Source organism: Hippopotamus amphibius, chromosome 2, assembly GCF_030028045.1.
Source record: "Hippopotamus amphibius kiboko isolate mHipAmp2 chromosome 2, mHipAmp2.hap2, whole genome shotgun sequence".
Lineage (NCBI taxonomy): Eukaryota > Metazoa > Chordata > Mammalia > Artiodactyla > Hippopotamidae > Hippopotamus > Hippopotamus amphibius.
Genome location: NC_080187.1, coordinates 346,500 through 361,178, shown reverse-complemented (window position 1 = coordinate 361,178; position 14,679 = coordinate 346,500). Strand labels below are relative to the sequence as shown.

The following is a 14,679-nucleotide window of genomic DNA, read 5'->3' as shown; positions in this document are numbered from 1 at the left end:
TGGGTGGGGGCGGCGAGTGGTCCGGGGGTCCCAGTACAGCATTTTGAAGATGAAGTGTTTGGAAGCAGTTTTAACTTTCCAGCACTTTTTTGTGGCTGTAACCTTGTTGTTGAGGTTAGGACTCCTGTGGTGGGTAGGTTAGGGTGAGTGTGTGGGAAGACGCTCACGTCCAAGGTGGCTTGCTGTTGGGTCTTTGTGCAGCCCCGCTGTGGGAGCCTGGGGAGGCCGAGGCCCGCGCACCCTCCCCTCAGAGGCCTTCCCCCTCCACGCTGACCTGGCGGGGTCTTTACTCCCAGCTCCCAGAAACCGACTTCCCTGAGGATGGTCCTTGTCGTGGTGGTTGTTACTGGTTTGTGGACACACCCACGTTGTCTTTTTTTTTTAATAAATATTTATTTATTTTGGGTGCACTGGGCCTTAGCTGCGGCATGAAAGGCCTAGGTCCCAGACCAGGGGTTGAACCTAGGCCCCCTGCATTGGGAGCGTGGAGTCTTAACCACTGGCCCACCACGGAAGTCCCTGTCCTCAACTTTTTTTTTTTTTTTGGCTGATCAGGTCTTTGTTGTGCACATGGGATCTTCGTTGTGGTGCGTGGGCTTCTCTCTAGTTGTGACGTGTCTTCAACATTTAAGTTGAGAAAGTCACTAACCCTTATAATATACGTTATCCAAAATATATCTAACCCTTATTTATCTTTGAATTTTAGGGATCTTCTAGGAGGTAATGTCAGAGTTTCTATGCTCATTCCCTCACCATCCATCGTTTTTTAACAAACAAGAGAAAAGTCAGCAGTGTGGTAGAAACGGGTGGTCAGGCACCTGGGAGGCCAAGCCATGGGGCCCTCCTGGGCGGAGTGCGGGTCTCGGTCTGCCCGAGGCTGTCACCTGGGTGGGAAGGCCCCTTGCCTCTCAGGTGAGTGGGTGCAGGTGCCCGTGAGGAGGCTCACGGGGTCTGACAGTTAAGTATGGGGGTGAGTCAAAAACTAACTGCACTCTGGCTGTAGAATTTAATTAACTTTTAGAAAAGACAGATACATGATTTTTCGACATAATCTCCTTGCTTTTCAATACACCTCGTCCATCTGTCAACAAGCTTTTGTGTTCCCTTATTAAAAAATGTTTTAGGCTGAGCTGCGAGCCACGAATGCACCCGTCTTCATGTCTGCGTGGACGGGCGTCTGGCTCCTTCTTGATGGCTGACACTTGTGCGACCTTCCTTGAACTTCTCTATCCATTCATACACACTTTTTCGCGACAGAACACTTTCTCCATACAGTGCACAAAGTCTTCAATAAATAATGGCACCGGGTACAACGTCAGACCACAAAAAACGAGTCCCTGCACGCTGCTCTTCTTTCATGCAGATGGCAAGTGGGGCATCCATTTTGCTCGGACCGCGGTTACAAATGAATGGATGTGACGTGTTCACACCTGCACAGCAGTGCCTGCGGAGCCAGCAGCCCTGAACGGACAGCGCTGATAAGAGAGGTTTCCGTGCACCAGGAGTGCGGATGCTTTGCACCCTCGTGAGAAGGGTTCCTTGCGATTTGCCGGGAGAGTCCTCACAAAACCCTCACCTTAGTAGTCTGTGTTGTGCAGTTGTCCCTTGGCACCTGCAGGGGGTGTTTCGGGTCCCCTTGCAGGTACCAGAACTGGTGGGTGCTCAGGCCTCTTACGCGGAAGACATGCTGTTTGCTTGTCATCCTCCATGTACATTAAACCACCTTCCGGTGATTACGTGTGGTTATTACTTACAGCACTGCATACAGTGTGAGTGCTGTGTGAGCAGTTGCACGTGCAATGTAAATGTTATGTGAATAGTGCCTGGCAAACTGGCAGGTTCACGTTTTGCTCTTTGGCACTTATTGGAGTTTTTCCCGAGTATCCTCGATCTGTGGTTGGTTGAGTCTGTGGGGGTGGAACCCTCGACACAGGGTGGGGGGTGACAGTGTGTATAACGAAAACTGTCTTAATAAAAAACATCTGGAAGCAAATGTAGTAAACTGAGGCTAACTGCATCATGGCAGAGTGCACTTGGTGCCTGTTCCTCTCATGTGCAGTGACGGCCAGTGGGGGCAGACCGAGGCCCTGGGTCTTGAGGAAGGGGTGTGGGCCTGGAAGATGTCATGGGGGGGCCGCCTTGACATCACCTACAGATTGTGTTGTGGAAGCGGCGGGTGGTTCTTACTTGCTTGTTCTGTGGCTACACTTAGTGGGAGGGAACCAAAGAGGTGGTGCTGCTGTGAGAACTGGTACGAGGTGTTTGTGTTACTCACTGAGAAGGTCTGAGTGACACTTAGCTGCTGTGAGTCTGCGTCCCCGTGTGGGATAGAAACGTGATCACTGTCTTCTGTGCTGTGACATCACCGCAACAGACACAGCCACCCGCCAGTGTCACCTAAAGATAACTTTTAGAACATGACTTCTCTGGGGCTTCCTAGGTGGCGCAGTGGTTAAGAATCCACCTGCCAGTGCAGGGGACACGGGTTCAAGCCCTGCTCCAGGAAGATCCCACATGCCGCGGAGCAACTAGGCCCGTGCGCCACAACTATTGAGCCTGAGCTTTAGAGCCCTTGAGTCACAACTATTGAGCCCGTGTGCTGCAACTACTGAAGCCCACGCGCCTAGAGCCCGTGCTTCGCAACAAGAGAAGCCATGGCAATGAGGAGCTCACGCACCGCAACGAAGAGGAGCCCCCACTCACTGCAACTAAGAAAGCCCGCGCACAGCAACAAAGACTCAACGCATCCAATTAAAATAAATAAATAAATAAAAGAATATAACTTCTCTGGTCTTCACATCTGGGTGTTTCCTCCCTCCCCCACCTTTTCGTCAAAAGACAAATGACTCGGATGACCGACGGGCGGGCCGCAGGCACCATGGCTTCCGGCAGGGTCCGTGGGCGGACGCTGCCCTGGGGACGGGCCCTCTGCGGCGCCGCGCTGCTCCTGCTGCTGCTCCCAGCGGCCGCCGCGCAGGGTTGTTCTGAGAACACTCATAGGACCTGTGAAGGGTGCCTGAAGAACGTCTCTTGTCTTTGGTGCAACACTGACAAGGCCTGCTTGGACTACCCAGTGACCAAAGTCCTGCCGCCCAGCTCTCTCTGCGGGCTGAGCTCTGCCCGCTGGGGCGTGTGCTGGGTGAACTTAGAGGCCTTGATCATCGCCATGTCCGTGATCGGGGGCTCCCTGCTGCTGGGCGTGGCCATCTGCTGCTGCTGCTGCCGCCGCCGCCGCCAGAGGACATGGAGCCGGCGGCCGGACAAGAGCGAGGAGAGGGCCATCCGGGAGCGCGAGGAGTGCAGGGTCCGGCAGGAGGAGTGTAGAGCAGAGATGAAGTCAAGGCATGATGAGATCAGAAAGAAATACGGTTTGTTTAAAGAAGAAAACCCATATGCTAGATTCGAAAACAACTAAGACGCACGTCGGGGCACGACGAGCAGTCTCCCGCCTTTCCTCGGGGCTGCTGGTCCGCAGGGGCCCTGCCACCTCGTCCGCCTCCGACCCTGGGTGATGGAAGCTGCCCTCCGGGCCCAGGCCTGGGAGCTTCTGTCCCCTCTTCTCTGTTTCTGTATTTAGTCACCTGAGACATTAAGACCGTCAGGGCTTTTCTGTTCTGTTGCTCATCTGGGGAGGAAACTGCACTACGTCCCAGGCCTCAGCTCCGGCTGTGACCCAGTGCAGACCCTCCCTGCGCCCGGGCCGCGCAGCCCCACGTGCAGGGAGCAGGGCGCCTGCAGCCCGTCCCGGGACCACCCCCCGCCCCTCTTGTTTCCCCGGAACACCACAGGTGACTTGCCGTTGACCGTGGGGTCTGGTTCGTAGCCTGACGAAGGTTCAGTTCCTGACCTCTACACCAAATAGCATTGAGCAGTAGTTACACTCACCTTGCATCTTTTGGATTTTTTGTTTCTTTGTTTTAATAATTCTTGGATTTTATTCTCCCACCTAAAAGATTCCACCAAAAAGCTTTACTGTCAAAGCTTAGGCCTCTTGTGGGTGATTTCTTAGTTTGTGTCTTTGCTGGAACATCAAGATATTTTTCCGGTGAAAATGTGATTATAAAACCTCTGAAAGGACAGTGGTTGGTCAGGTGCTGATAGGTCGTGGGCGGGGGCGGCTTCCAGAGGCTCCGCTTGCCTTCTTTTCAGCCCCATTGACCGCAGGCCTCAGGCTCTAGGGGCAGAGCCTCTCCTGAGTCAGACCCTCCCTGCTGTCTGCAGTGGTCCCTTAAGGCACGCAGGTGACCACAGGTCCGCCCTCGGGAAGCAGGGGCCACACGCTGGCCAGGCTCTGAGCTGAGGCAGCGAATGCGGGGCCGCTGACGGGATCTCCACGCACGACAGGGACGCTGGCGGTCGTCCTGCTTGTCCGACGACCCCAGCTCCCAGCCCTCTCCTTTGTCTTGGCCATGTGCTGGGAACTTCCTTCAGAGGCGGCTTCTTGTAAGGTGGCCTCCCGGTGCCCGGTGGTGCCGCATGTGCTGGTTCTTCCAGATCAAGATGCAGGACTGCAGTAAGTGGTCTGAGCACTTCCTGGCAGGGACAGCAGACGGTAATATCACTGTGAGGAGCCTTTCTTAAATCTGAAAATAGTTCTAGTTGCCAAATTGCTTTGAATGAGAAAAACATTGAGCTCTGGGAAGGTAGGTGGACCGGCACGTGCAGTGGGGAGTCCACGCGGACCCAGTGATCACAGGACACATTCGGTGACGTGTGCCCTGTCGGCTGCACGGATCTTTGTCTGATTTAACATTTCTACCCTGAAGTTTCACAGACTTCTTAAGAAGAAACTGTCATAAACTCTTTCGTTTTATTTCTCTGATTTCTTGGGCATTTGATAGCAATGAAAGTATTATTAAACATTCCTAAGTATTTTGTAAGTCTGCAGATTTTTACTTTCTACTGTTTGTTCATAAAAGAAACTTTTAATAGACTTCAGTGAACTTTGTATTAACACAGTAGTTAGTGCCGATGTAAAATCACTTTCTCGACTTGAGGCTGCTGAGCTGGAAGCTAAGCCGGGTTGCGGACGAAGCAAGCTGTTAGAGCCAGTTGCCAGTGCGCAGCCCTCCTCCCACACAGCACGGAGCCCGCCCAGCGACCCGGGAGCATCTCCACAGCCATGTGCTCCTTCTGAAACAGCACTAGGAGCAGCCAAAAACGGTAACCTCTCGGAAACCAGAAGTCTGGGTGCCTTCATCTTTAACCAGTTTCCAATCAGCGGATTAATACACGCTTTTGCTGGCTAAAAAAAAAAAAACAAATGACTCTACACTTTTTCTTGGGAGATACTCTGTAATATCGTGCAGCCGGAATTGGTTGCCTGACTGTATTTCAGCTGCTTCTCATTTTCCATGGAGTTGGCGGGTTCCTTGCTGCACAGATGTGCTGTTTGGGATCTGAGACAGGTATGTTGCTGGCACAAGAAGGGGCACCCTGTCATCCTGCATGCAGGGAGCAGGCAGGGTCCAGACCAAGGCAAGGCAGGGTGGGCTTCTTGGTGGAGTGACTGCGGGGCGGGTGGGACTCTGGTGTCTGAGTGGCCACAACCACACTGAGGGCTGCGTGATTGGAAATCAGCTTGACGAGCAGTGACTGAAACAGAAAATATGCAACGTAGGAGCCGTGAGCTGGGTTTTATTGAGGATCTTAGAGGACTGTAGTCTGGGAGACAGCGTCTCAGTAGCTCTGAGGGGCTGCTCAGAAGAGGTGGGGGACCCGCCAGTGTCTCTGTGATCTGGGCTCGGGGGGGTGCGTGCAGCCAAGGGCACATCTCGGTAGAAGGTAGCTGCTCGTCATGGGGAAAGGGTATCTGTAGTAATGATTTTACTCTTTTGTTTTCTGTGTGTGGGAAGATGCAGGAATTTGGGTTCATTAAAATTTTTCTGTGATATCTAGCTGTCTAAGGGGCTGTTTTTCCAAAGCACAGAGAGCCTCTCAGGGCACTTCGTACTTAACCCTTGTAGAACTGATGGCGGGCCTCTTCTTTCTTTTGCATAAGGATGCCTGAAGACCCGAAGAGCAGGACTTCATAATTCCTTTGGTTTTTTTCCTCTACGTTTTATTTTCTTCTGTGGTTCTTCTGTGTTTTCTTTTATGAAGAAATTGTTTGATTAATAATTCTTCCTTTTAGGAGTATGATTTCACAAGGCAGAGAATATTGCCCCCCCCCCCTTTTTTTAGTAAATTTATTTATTTATTTATTGGCTGCATTGGGTCTTCATGTCTGTGCATGGGCTTTCCCTAATTGCAGTGAGCGGGGGCTACTCTTCATTGTGGTGTGTGGACTTCTTGTGGTGGCTTCTCTTGTGGAACATGGGCTCTAGGTGTGTGGGCTTCAGTAGTTGCGGCACACGGGCTCAATAGTTGTAGCTCACGGGCTCTAGAGTGCAGGCTCAGTAGTTGTGGCACACAGGCTCGGTTGTTCCGTGGCATGTGGGATCTTCCTGGAGCAGGGATCGAACCTGTGTGCCCTGCATGGGCAGGTGGATTCTTAACCGCTGTGCCACCAGGGAAGTCCGAACATTGTCTTTTGAAAATGTAACCATTGCCATCTCAGAATTATAGAAGCCTGGGGTCCTTCTGTGCTTTTCTGACCCTCACAGATTCATTGTAGGGTTGCCAGGTTCAGCAAATAAGAATACAGGATTCCCAGTTACATTGGAAGTTCAGGTAAACATACTTCAAACATACTAAAACGTGGCTTGTCATTTATCCAAACCTTAGATGTCGTTGGACGTCCACGTCTTGGGCAGCTTGTTGTGCCCGCTGCCCTGGTGGCTGGACCTGCACTTGGCCTTACAAGTGCAGCACGGGGTCAGATTCTGCCTCATCTCCTGGGATGCGTTTTTTTCCCTTAGGGTTTGTGTGTATCGAAATCTGCCAGTTCACATTTAAGGAAACAGCTCACAAACTGGAAAGTTTTCTTTCTTTTTTTCTCCAGCCCCATCGGTGCCTTAGAAGGATGTGAGAATGGAGGTTCCAAAGGGTCAAGCGTGTTCTTCTGGGAGGGGATGGTCAGACCCAGCTCGCGGTGAGCGTGTGGCTGTCCCGCCTTTCGCGAGGGGCGTGCTGTCGCTGCTGCTCACAGCCCGTCCTGGCCACCTGCTCGGCAGACTGTGTCCCCCTCCCTGGTGCGTTTCAGCCGGGTCTGATTGGGATTTTATCGGAGGCCATGAAGAAGTTGAGTGAGGGTCTGGATAGGCTAGTGGAGGGGCTCTTACTGTGAGCTGTTCTGGCATCATGGCTCCCAGCTCCGGTTTTGCTGTCAAAAACAGCAGGTCACCGCGTGTGAGGATGTGAGGAGGGTCGGACCAGGTGGCAGGACTGAGCCTGCAGGGCACTGATGGAGGACAAGGCTGGAGGGAGACCTGTCGGTTCTCTGGGGGACAGATGGACGTGAGAGCCTTGGCCACACAGCACAGAGCCTGAGGGTTTTCTGATGGTTTCCGTTATGTTTAAGGAGCATGGACACTCGAGGCAGGAGGGTTTTGTTTTCATGTGTTTAAGAAGAGTTGCGTCTGACTTCCCTGGTGATCCAGTGGTTAAGACTCCATGGTTCTTCTGCAGGGGGCCTGGGTTAGATCCCTGGTCCAGGAACTAAGACCCATGTGCCGTGCAGCTTGGCCAAAAAAAGGAAAAAGAGAAGAATTGAGTCTTAGGACTGTAAAGAGTCCTGTTTCTGTGAAGACAGGGGTATCCTTGAGTATAACGCCACCCCACCCCTCCCGCACCTCCCTTCAGTCTTTCCTCACTGGTTTCACCCTGTAACTGTCTTTTTATGTAAAAGTTTGTATGTAAAAGGCTCTTTGACTGAACGAAGCCCCAGAGTCTCTGCAAATCCCAGGCTCTGAGAGGATTCCCTTTTTCAGCCTGGGTTTGGGAGTCCGCTACGAAGTCTGCTCCTGAAACCTTCTGGAGTTTGGGCAGGTGCGCCTAGGATAAAGAGGAAAAACCCTCGGAAGGAGCTGTTTTTGTGGAGTCGTTGTTTGTCAGTGGCGCACTGGACAAGAGTGCCCGCCTGGTGGTCACACATGGCTCCCACCCGTTCCTGCTGCAGGCCGTGGGGTCTTAGTTGTGCCTGAGTTTGTGGCATTTGAGAGACAGAAGGTCTGATGCTCACGGACAAGGTTGCAGGTCTGGGTTCCCGGCCCTTTTGTGGGTGGGGTTTGACTCTGGGCTGTGCCTGTCTCCTAAGGAGGAAGTGAAGGAGGTGCACGTCCTTCCTTCTTGGGACCTGAGGGTCTTGGGGCGGAGACGGGGCCCAGTCCTGTGGTTGAAGCCCTCGTGATTTGGGTGGGGACTGTGGCACTTGAGCAGAGTGAGCAGGTGCAGCTTGCGCTGAAGGAGGGACGGACGGGGACGGACAGTGGGGCGGGTTGTCTGGAGGGGGTGCTGCTCAGCCACCTCCCGTCTTCCTGAGACGGGGATGTTGGGTTCCCAGGCCGTGGGGACTGTGGCGTTCTGGGCTATGGGCGGGGTCGCCAGGGGGAGCTGCCAGCGCTGGGGCAGGGGCTGTGCCTTCAGGGAAGCTGCGTGGGGGAGGCCTCCACCCTGGCCAGTGACCTTGATCGGTGACGTGGCCTGGGGAGAGTTTAGGTGATGTTATTGGAGGTTCTTCCAGGAATGAGACCAGGCTTTTGGGAAATGAGTTACCACTGGCGGACCTTCCCGGTGTGAATTCTCTTGTCTGCGTGCGAGTGAGGGAATGGCCTTTGGGTCCTGTGCCTCTGTGGCTGTATCAACTTAATTAAGAACTTGAATTCCTGGACAGTTACTCGTGTGTTAACGTGTGTCGCTCGCGCACCGCTAGGTGGATGGCAGGAAGTGCGAAGGTCTCGATTTGAAGTCGACCAACTCACAACGTTGTTGTAACCCATCGCTGAGCTTTGCTTTGATCAGGGAAGAAGAATAACCTGCTAGGCTAGGCAAGGTCGAGGTAGGTAGGAACGTTTCTTTACCGTGAGCTTTAGAAGTATGTGTTGCTCTTCCTTTTTATGCAAGAGAAACTGGCCACTGGCAGGGCCCCTTTTTTTAAGTGAATACTCAGTGATTTATTTATTTGTTAATTTATTTATTTAATTGGCCGTGTTGGGTCGCTTGCTGTGCACGGGCTTTGTTTAGTTGCTATGAGTGGGGGCTACTCTTCGTTGTGGTGCACAGGCTGCTGGTTGCCGTGGCTTCTCTTGTTGCGGAGCACGGGCTCTAGGCGCGTGGGCTTCAGTAGTTGCAGCACACGGGCTCAATAGTTGTGGCTCACAGGCTCTAGAGCACAGCCCGTAGTTGTGGCGCACGGGCTTAGTTGCTCTGCGGCATGTGGGATCTTCCTGGGGCAGGGATCGAACCTGTGTCCCCTGCATTGGGAGGCGGATTCTCAACCACTGCGCCACCTAGGAAACCCCAGGGCCCATGTTTTAAATAAGGCAAAGCAAGTGTTAGAGGAGAGCCTTAGAGCAGGTTTTATTACGTAGAGGCTTGTACAGAAATTTCAGATCCAGAGAGTATTCCTTTTCTTTGATACTTACTTTTTATGTTCATCTGATAAGCTGCTGTGTCCTTTATTTGGAGACTTGATAGCATCCCAGGGCACACCGTCCCCTGCCCTGCTGGTGTCAGCTGCTCAGGAGTGCCCCTCCTGGCCCACTGGCCCTCGCTCTGCCCTCCCTTCTCCTCTGTGCCGGCCCTCCTCTTTCCGTCCTGTGCCCCAGCAGCGGTCACTTACAGAAATGAGTTGATGAGGTGCTTGGGTTTTAAGTAGGAGACAAAAGCGAGGCAGGGGTGTCGGGGCTATGTTTTCGGATCTCGTGCTCTCCCAGGGCCTGGCGTGTTGTGCCTGCGTGTCGGCGGGTTCCTGGTTGCACTCGGGTAGATGCAGAACAAAATCGCAGCTCATTCTGGCATTATTTGAAAGTGTGTTACGTAATATTCTTAAAACAGACTTTTTTGAGGGAAAGTTCATGAACCTTCATTTTGTGGGTAGATGTGTGACTGGCGGTGGTGACAGGAGGCAGGCCGTTTGTCTCTGTGTTCATGGGAGTCCTGGGGGCTGTGCAGCTGTGCCCGCACCAGCTCGTCTCCGGCCACTCTGTCATCACCAGCGCGGGCCCGGGGTTCTTGCTGTGGGGCGGTGGGCCCACTGCGAGGGTGAATTCAGTCACCAAGAGCGCCGTTTGGTGCCACCATCTTGATCCCTGCCTAGGTGCCGGCAGCACTGCTCTCGCACCATCTGTGCAGATGTCAGTACTGTGAAACGGGCGCGTGGGGTCCTGCTGGTGTTGTGGAAGTAGTCTTGACCTCTTGGACCTCTGGAAGGGGCTTGGGGACCCCAGAGAACTCCCATTTGAGGGGGTTGAAGGGTGCAGGCTGTTGGCGGTTGGGATGCAGCTGTGATGGGCTGGGAGGGCAGCGAGGCCCGGCCCCGTGGGGCTGGGGTGAAGAGAGGCACAGCCCCGCCCAGCCCTGGATGGATGGTAGGAAATCAGGGGCTTGGGGGTCAGACATCCACCCCCCAGCCCCGGTGGGAGAGCGTGGTGGCATCATTACTGAGAGGCGTGGCCAAGACAGTTCCTGGGAGGTGACCTCAAGTCAGGTGCTGCCAGTGAGGTCAGGGAGCAGGCAGACGAACTGCATGAGTGAGGCCGGCCGGGGCAGGGGACGTTTTCTGCCATCTAGACTCCGAGGGTCCGTACCCACAGGCAGGAGCAAGTGGGATCTGACGTGGTGCTCGCCCCTCCTGCCAAGAGGCCAACTCTGGGGAGCCCCGGGCGCCTGTCCGGGTGCCCTGCCAGTGTCACCACTGCTCCTCACCGTTCCAGCCTCTGGAAACCTGGATTTTTTGTGAGGGCCCCTGCTTTTTATTGTTGATCGTTGAAGGTGGACGACAGCTGTGCCGTTCTGCTCCTGAGCCTGCTGCTCCTGTCCAGCGCCGCGGCCGCCGCCTAGCGTCTTTCTGTCTGGGTTCTCCTGTGCTCTCCGGGACACGTGTCCCGCAGCCAGTGCTGGAGCCCCTGCGTGTGCCCGCTGCCCTGGGCCCCTGGCGGCACTGGGTGCAGGCACAGTGGTCTGTGGAGCCCCTGGCGCACGCGTGTCCTCTGTCCCCGTGCATCTTGGCTGCAGCCTGCTGCCTCTGTGTCAGGCACCTGGTCCGTCGTCCTCACAGCAGCTCCTGGAGCAAGTGGTCCCTGCCTTGCAGCTACAGAAGCCGGGTGGCCTCGGCAAAGCACAGGGGGACAGAGGAGCTGGACAGGGCTGGGGTCCTCAGGCTCCAGGCCTGTGCTTCTGTGCCTCTGCCGTGGACCAGGTTCCCTCTGGACAGTCCTCTCTGTTCCCTGCAGGACGCCCTGTCGTCATTTCAGTTCTGTCCTGTCTGCCCCATGGCTGCACAGAGTGCTTCTAGTCTGAAGACTTTCCTAGCTTTTCATTTTTAAACCACTTGAATTTGAAATAATTTCAAACATACAGAAAAGTTGCAAGATTAGTGGTGACTCCAGTCTACCCTTCACGCAAACCCCGCTTGTTATGTCCTTCACGTGCACACGTGTGCACACACCCACACGCATGTGTGCCTTGTCTGCCCTGAACGGCTCGGAGGTACGGCCAGACTCAAACAAGGACATTTCTCTTGAATAACCATCAGGATATCTGACATTGTTGCAACCGTCTGGTCCGCAGTGCATGAAGGTGTCACGGTAATCACACAGTGACACAGTGCCCGGTCGCCATGCGTGCGGCTGTCACAGTAGCCCCTTCGTAGCGCTTTCCCACTCTGGACGGGAGTCGAGGGGTCTCCAGCTCCTCGGTCTTCCTCTTCCGAGGGCACAGCGTGTTGTTCTCCGGAGCCCTGGGGGCAGAGAGGGTTACGGTTGGGGTGCGTCCCTTCAGGAGACCTGCCGCTTTGTCTGTGACTGTCCCATGGATGAGGTGAGGCCAGAGGTTTCTCCGCTGCAAGGTCACTGCTTTTCTCTTTGTACTTGAGGACAACCTTGTGGCGAGATACTTTGAGATTCTGTAAAGGTCCCGTTTCTCATGAAACTTCCTCACGAGTTGTAATGGTCACGTTAGCTCCAGCACCCTCTCTGCCTTCCGCTGTCGGCATCTAGGGTAAGGAGGCGCAATCCCTGTTGGATCTGTTATCCATTCATGTATTTAATGCTGGTGTTTATTCACTGGGTTACCGTCTGTTCCTGTCATCATTCATTTTGACGCTCAAAGTGTCACAAACTTGGGAACGGGTGTCCCTTCAGTCTGTCCTGTTCTTGGACGCATCCCGCCAGCTTCGAGCGCTTCTTTCTCAGGCACAGTCTGAGGTTCTAAGCTCATCTTGTGCCCCTGCTCTGCCCTGGAGTTGGTCCTGTCTTCTAGGAACCTCCGTCTCTCCATGGAGGTGGCATGTGGGAGCCAAGATTCTATGCTGGTGCCGCCCAGGGGCCCGCGCGCTGCTCAGAGCTTCTGCTGTGTGTGCTGCCGTTGGCTGGCGGCTGCTCTGGAGGTTTTCCTCCTCGCGTCGTGTCCCCATATCCCAAGCTCACTCTGGGGTTAGTTGAGGCTCTTCTTGCAAAGCAGAGACTGAGGTCACCCACCTACCTGTTAACTGTCGGGTTCGCCACAGCCTCCGCCTGTGGGAGAGCTAGCAGGGCCTCAAGTCTCGGCCAGCAGTTCCCTTTGGTTCTGGTTTTGTACTCTTTTGGGCTACATGTTCCATGTTTAATACTTTCCTGGTTGGTGTCAAATTTGTAGGTTGCTGGCCCTTTGGAAAAGGTGATGAAAACCATGTTCCCTCTTGCTAGGTACATGTAGGCTCAACTCAGAGCATCTGAGTTCAAGAAGTTTCTGTTCTTCCTGTCCTGGTCATGGGCCCAGCTCACCCCCAGCCTCAGTCTCTGGGCCTTTGGGCTTCCAGACGTGGCACTGGCAGTGCCCGCGAGGAGCAGGGTGGCTGTAGCACATGCGAGCTGTGCGTCTGGGTTGGTCCAGAGCACCCTTCTGGCGGGCCCTGCACGCAGCCCCCTGGGAAGGCCCCGTTCTCCTCCTGCCACACGCTTTCTCGGCTCCCTAACGCCCGGCACTGCCGACAGGTTGGGGACAGGACAGGTCCCCTGCTTGGACCCCGAGTGTTCGTGCTGGCAGGACAGGCAGGTTGGTGGTGTGCCTGGTGGTGCTGGGGCTAGCTGGGCAGCAAAGTGGGGTCCAGGCAAGGCTGTCTGAGGAGATGGAGCTTGGCCTGCGGAGGGTGGCAGGGGCCAGGGGCCAGAGGCTGGCATCAGGGTATGGAAGGGGGTTTTGAGGGGAGCAGAGGCCGGGTGTTGCTGTCCACAGTGAAGGCTTGTTTCTTCTTAATGAGGAGGGACGTGTCAGGTCTGACCCTGGAAGAAAGTCCTCTGTCCGGGGAGGAAGGCTCTGAGGCTTCTTGACTTTTCCTTAGTCCCTGGCACCAAGTTCTAGCTTCCTAACTGCAGAAGGGGCAGTGGGGAGCTGGCCAGTACCAACAGACCAGGGCGGTTTACTTCAGGCCCCGGATGGTATGAGCACACGGCCATTGGGAGGGGTTGGAGGAGGGCCCCCAGCCGGCTACCCCCTCACCGCTGCAGCCTTGCACCCCTGTTTATAACGTCACAGCACCCCACATTTTCGCTGAAGTTAATGTGTTTGTTTCTTCTTCTCCGACTAGAACAGGGCTCTGAGGACTTTCTGAAAAGGACCACACGTGGCTTTGACTACAGAGGTCTCTGTCACATCTTGTCTGTTATTGTTTACAGGCCTCTTGTGGGGTAAAAACCACTGTCAGCTGGCCCTGTGGCCTGGACCCGGCTGTCCACTGAGGCCTCCCTTTGGGCTGGCAGGTGCCTGGCACACGGCAGGTGCTCAGGAATGGTGGCCGGCCTTCATCCATGTGGCCACGGACATGACTGAGCTCCTCGGTTCCTAGAACAAGAGATCCTGTGTGGCCAGCTAGGAGTGGATATCTACCCCTAACCCCTGTGTGTGTGTGTGTGTGTGTGTGCACATGTGCCTCAGAAAACAAGTCCTCTTGGGCCCCCTGAGAGGTTCTCAGGGGCCCCAGGGGTCCTCAGCTTACACTTTGAAAACCCCTGGGTTTCAAACCACTGGTCAGGCCACACGTGGAGCCCTGGGAAGGTAGGCGGGTGGAGCCTGGAAGCGGCCGGAGGGAGCTGGCGGTGCTCGTGCCCTTTCTTGGCCTGCAGGCCTGGGGTGGCGGAGTCAGCTGGCGGGTGCTGAGGGCGTCACGGGGGGTCTGGGTGGCCTGGCGGGCACGGCTCTCGGGAACCGTCCGGCCCTGCATGAGAGCAGCACGGGGCTCTGGCTCAGGAGCGTCGTGAGAATATTTTGTGGTGTCTTTGGAGAAAACATTCCAGGACGTGACTGAGGCGTTAAGGAAGTTTCGCCCTTTGACTCCGGACATCGGAGTGAGATGCCTAGAGGCTCTGCGGCAGCTGCTCCGCCCGTGGACGGGGCGCCGCAGAGACCCCGCTTGAGGGGTGCGTTGTGTGTTTACGTGCAGTCTCTCACCAGACTCTCACCTTCCTGAAGGCAAGAATTTTGTCTTGAAACCATTGCGAGAGCCTTTGTTGTAATTCATGCCTCTGTACGGTAGACTCAAGTAGATTCAGGTTTTTGTTGAATTTTCTCGATTTAACCATTTCTCTAATTTTTCTGTACGTT

At 54.7% G+C, this 14,679-nt stretch overlaps 2 protein-coding genes across 17 annotated transcripts in view; both read left to right on the top strand.

Annotated features, from left to right (window-relative positions):
- Window positions 1-14,679, top strand: part of EHMT1 (euchromatic histone lysine methyltransferase 1) — a 159,651-nt gene that overhangs the window by 67,454 nt on the left and 77,518 nt on the right. The window lies entirely within an intron of this gene.
- Window positions 2,879-4,267, top strand: LOC130846182 (pituitary tumor-transforming gene 1 protein-interacting protein-like). The gene has a single exon (XM_057724272.1). The coding sequence runs from the start codon at window positions 2,879-2,881 to the stop codon at window positions 3,413-3,415; it is 537 nt and encodes a 178-aa protein (XP_057580255.1). The 3' UTR covers window positions 3,416-4,267.

Bases quoted from the DNA above. Each gene is read 5' to 3' on its own strand.
- LOC130846182 (XM_057724272.1), top strand. From the start codon at position 2,879: ATGGCTTCCGGCAGGGTCCGTGGGCGGACGCTGCCCTGGGGACGGGCC.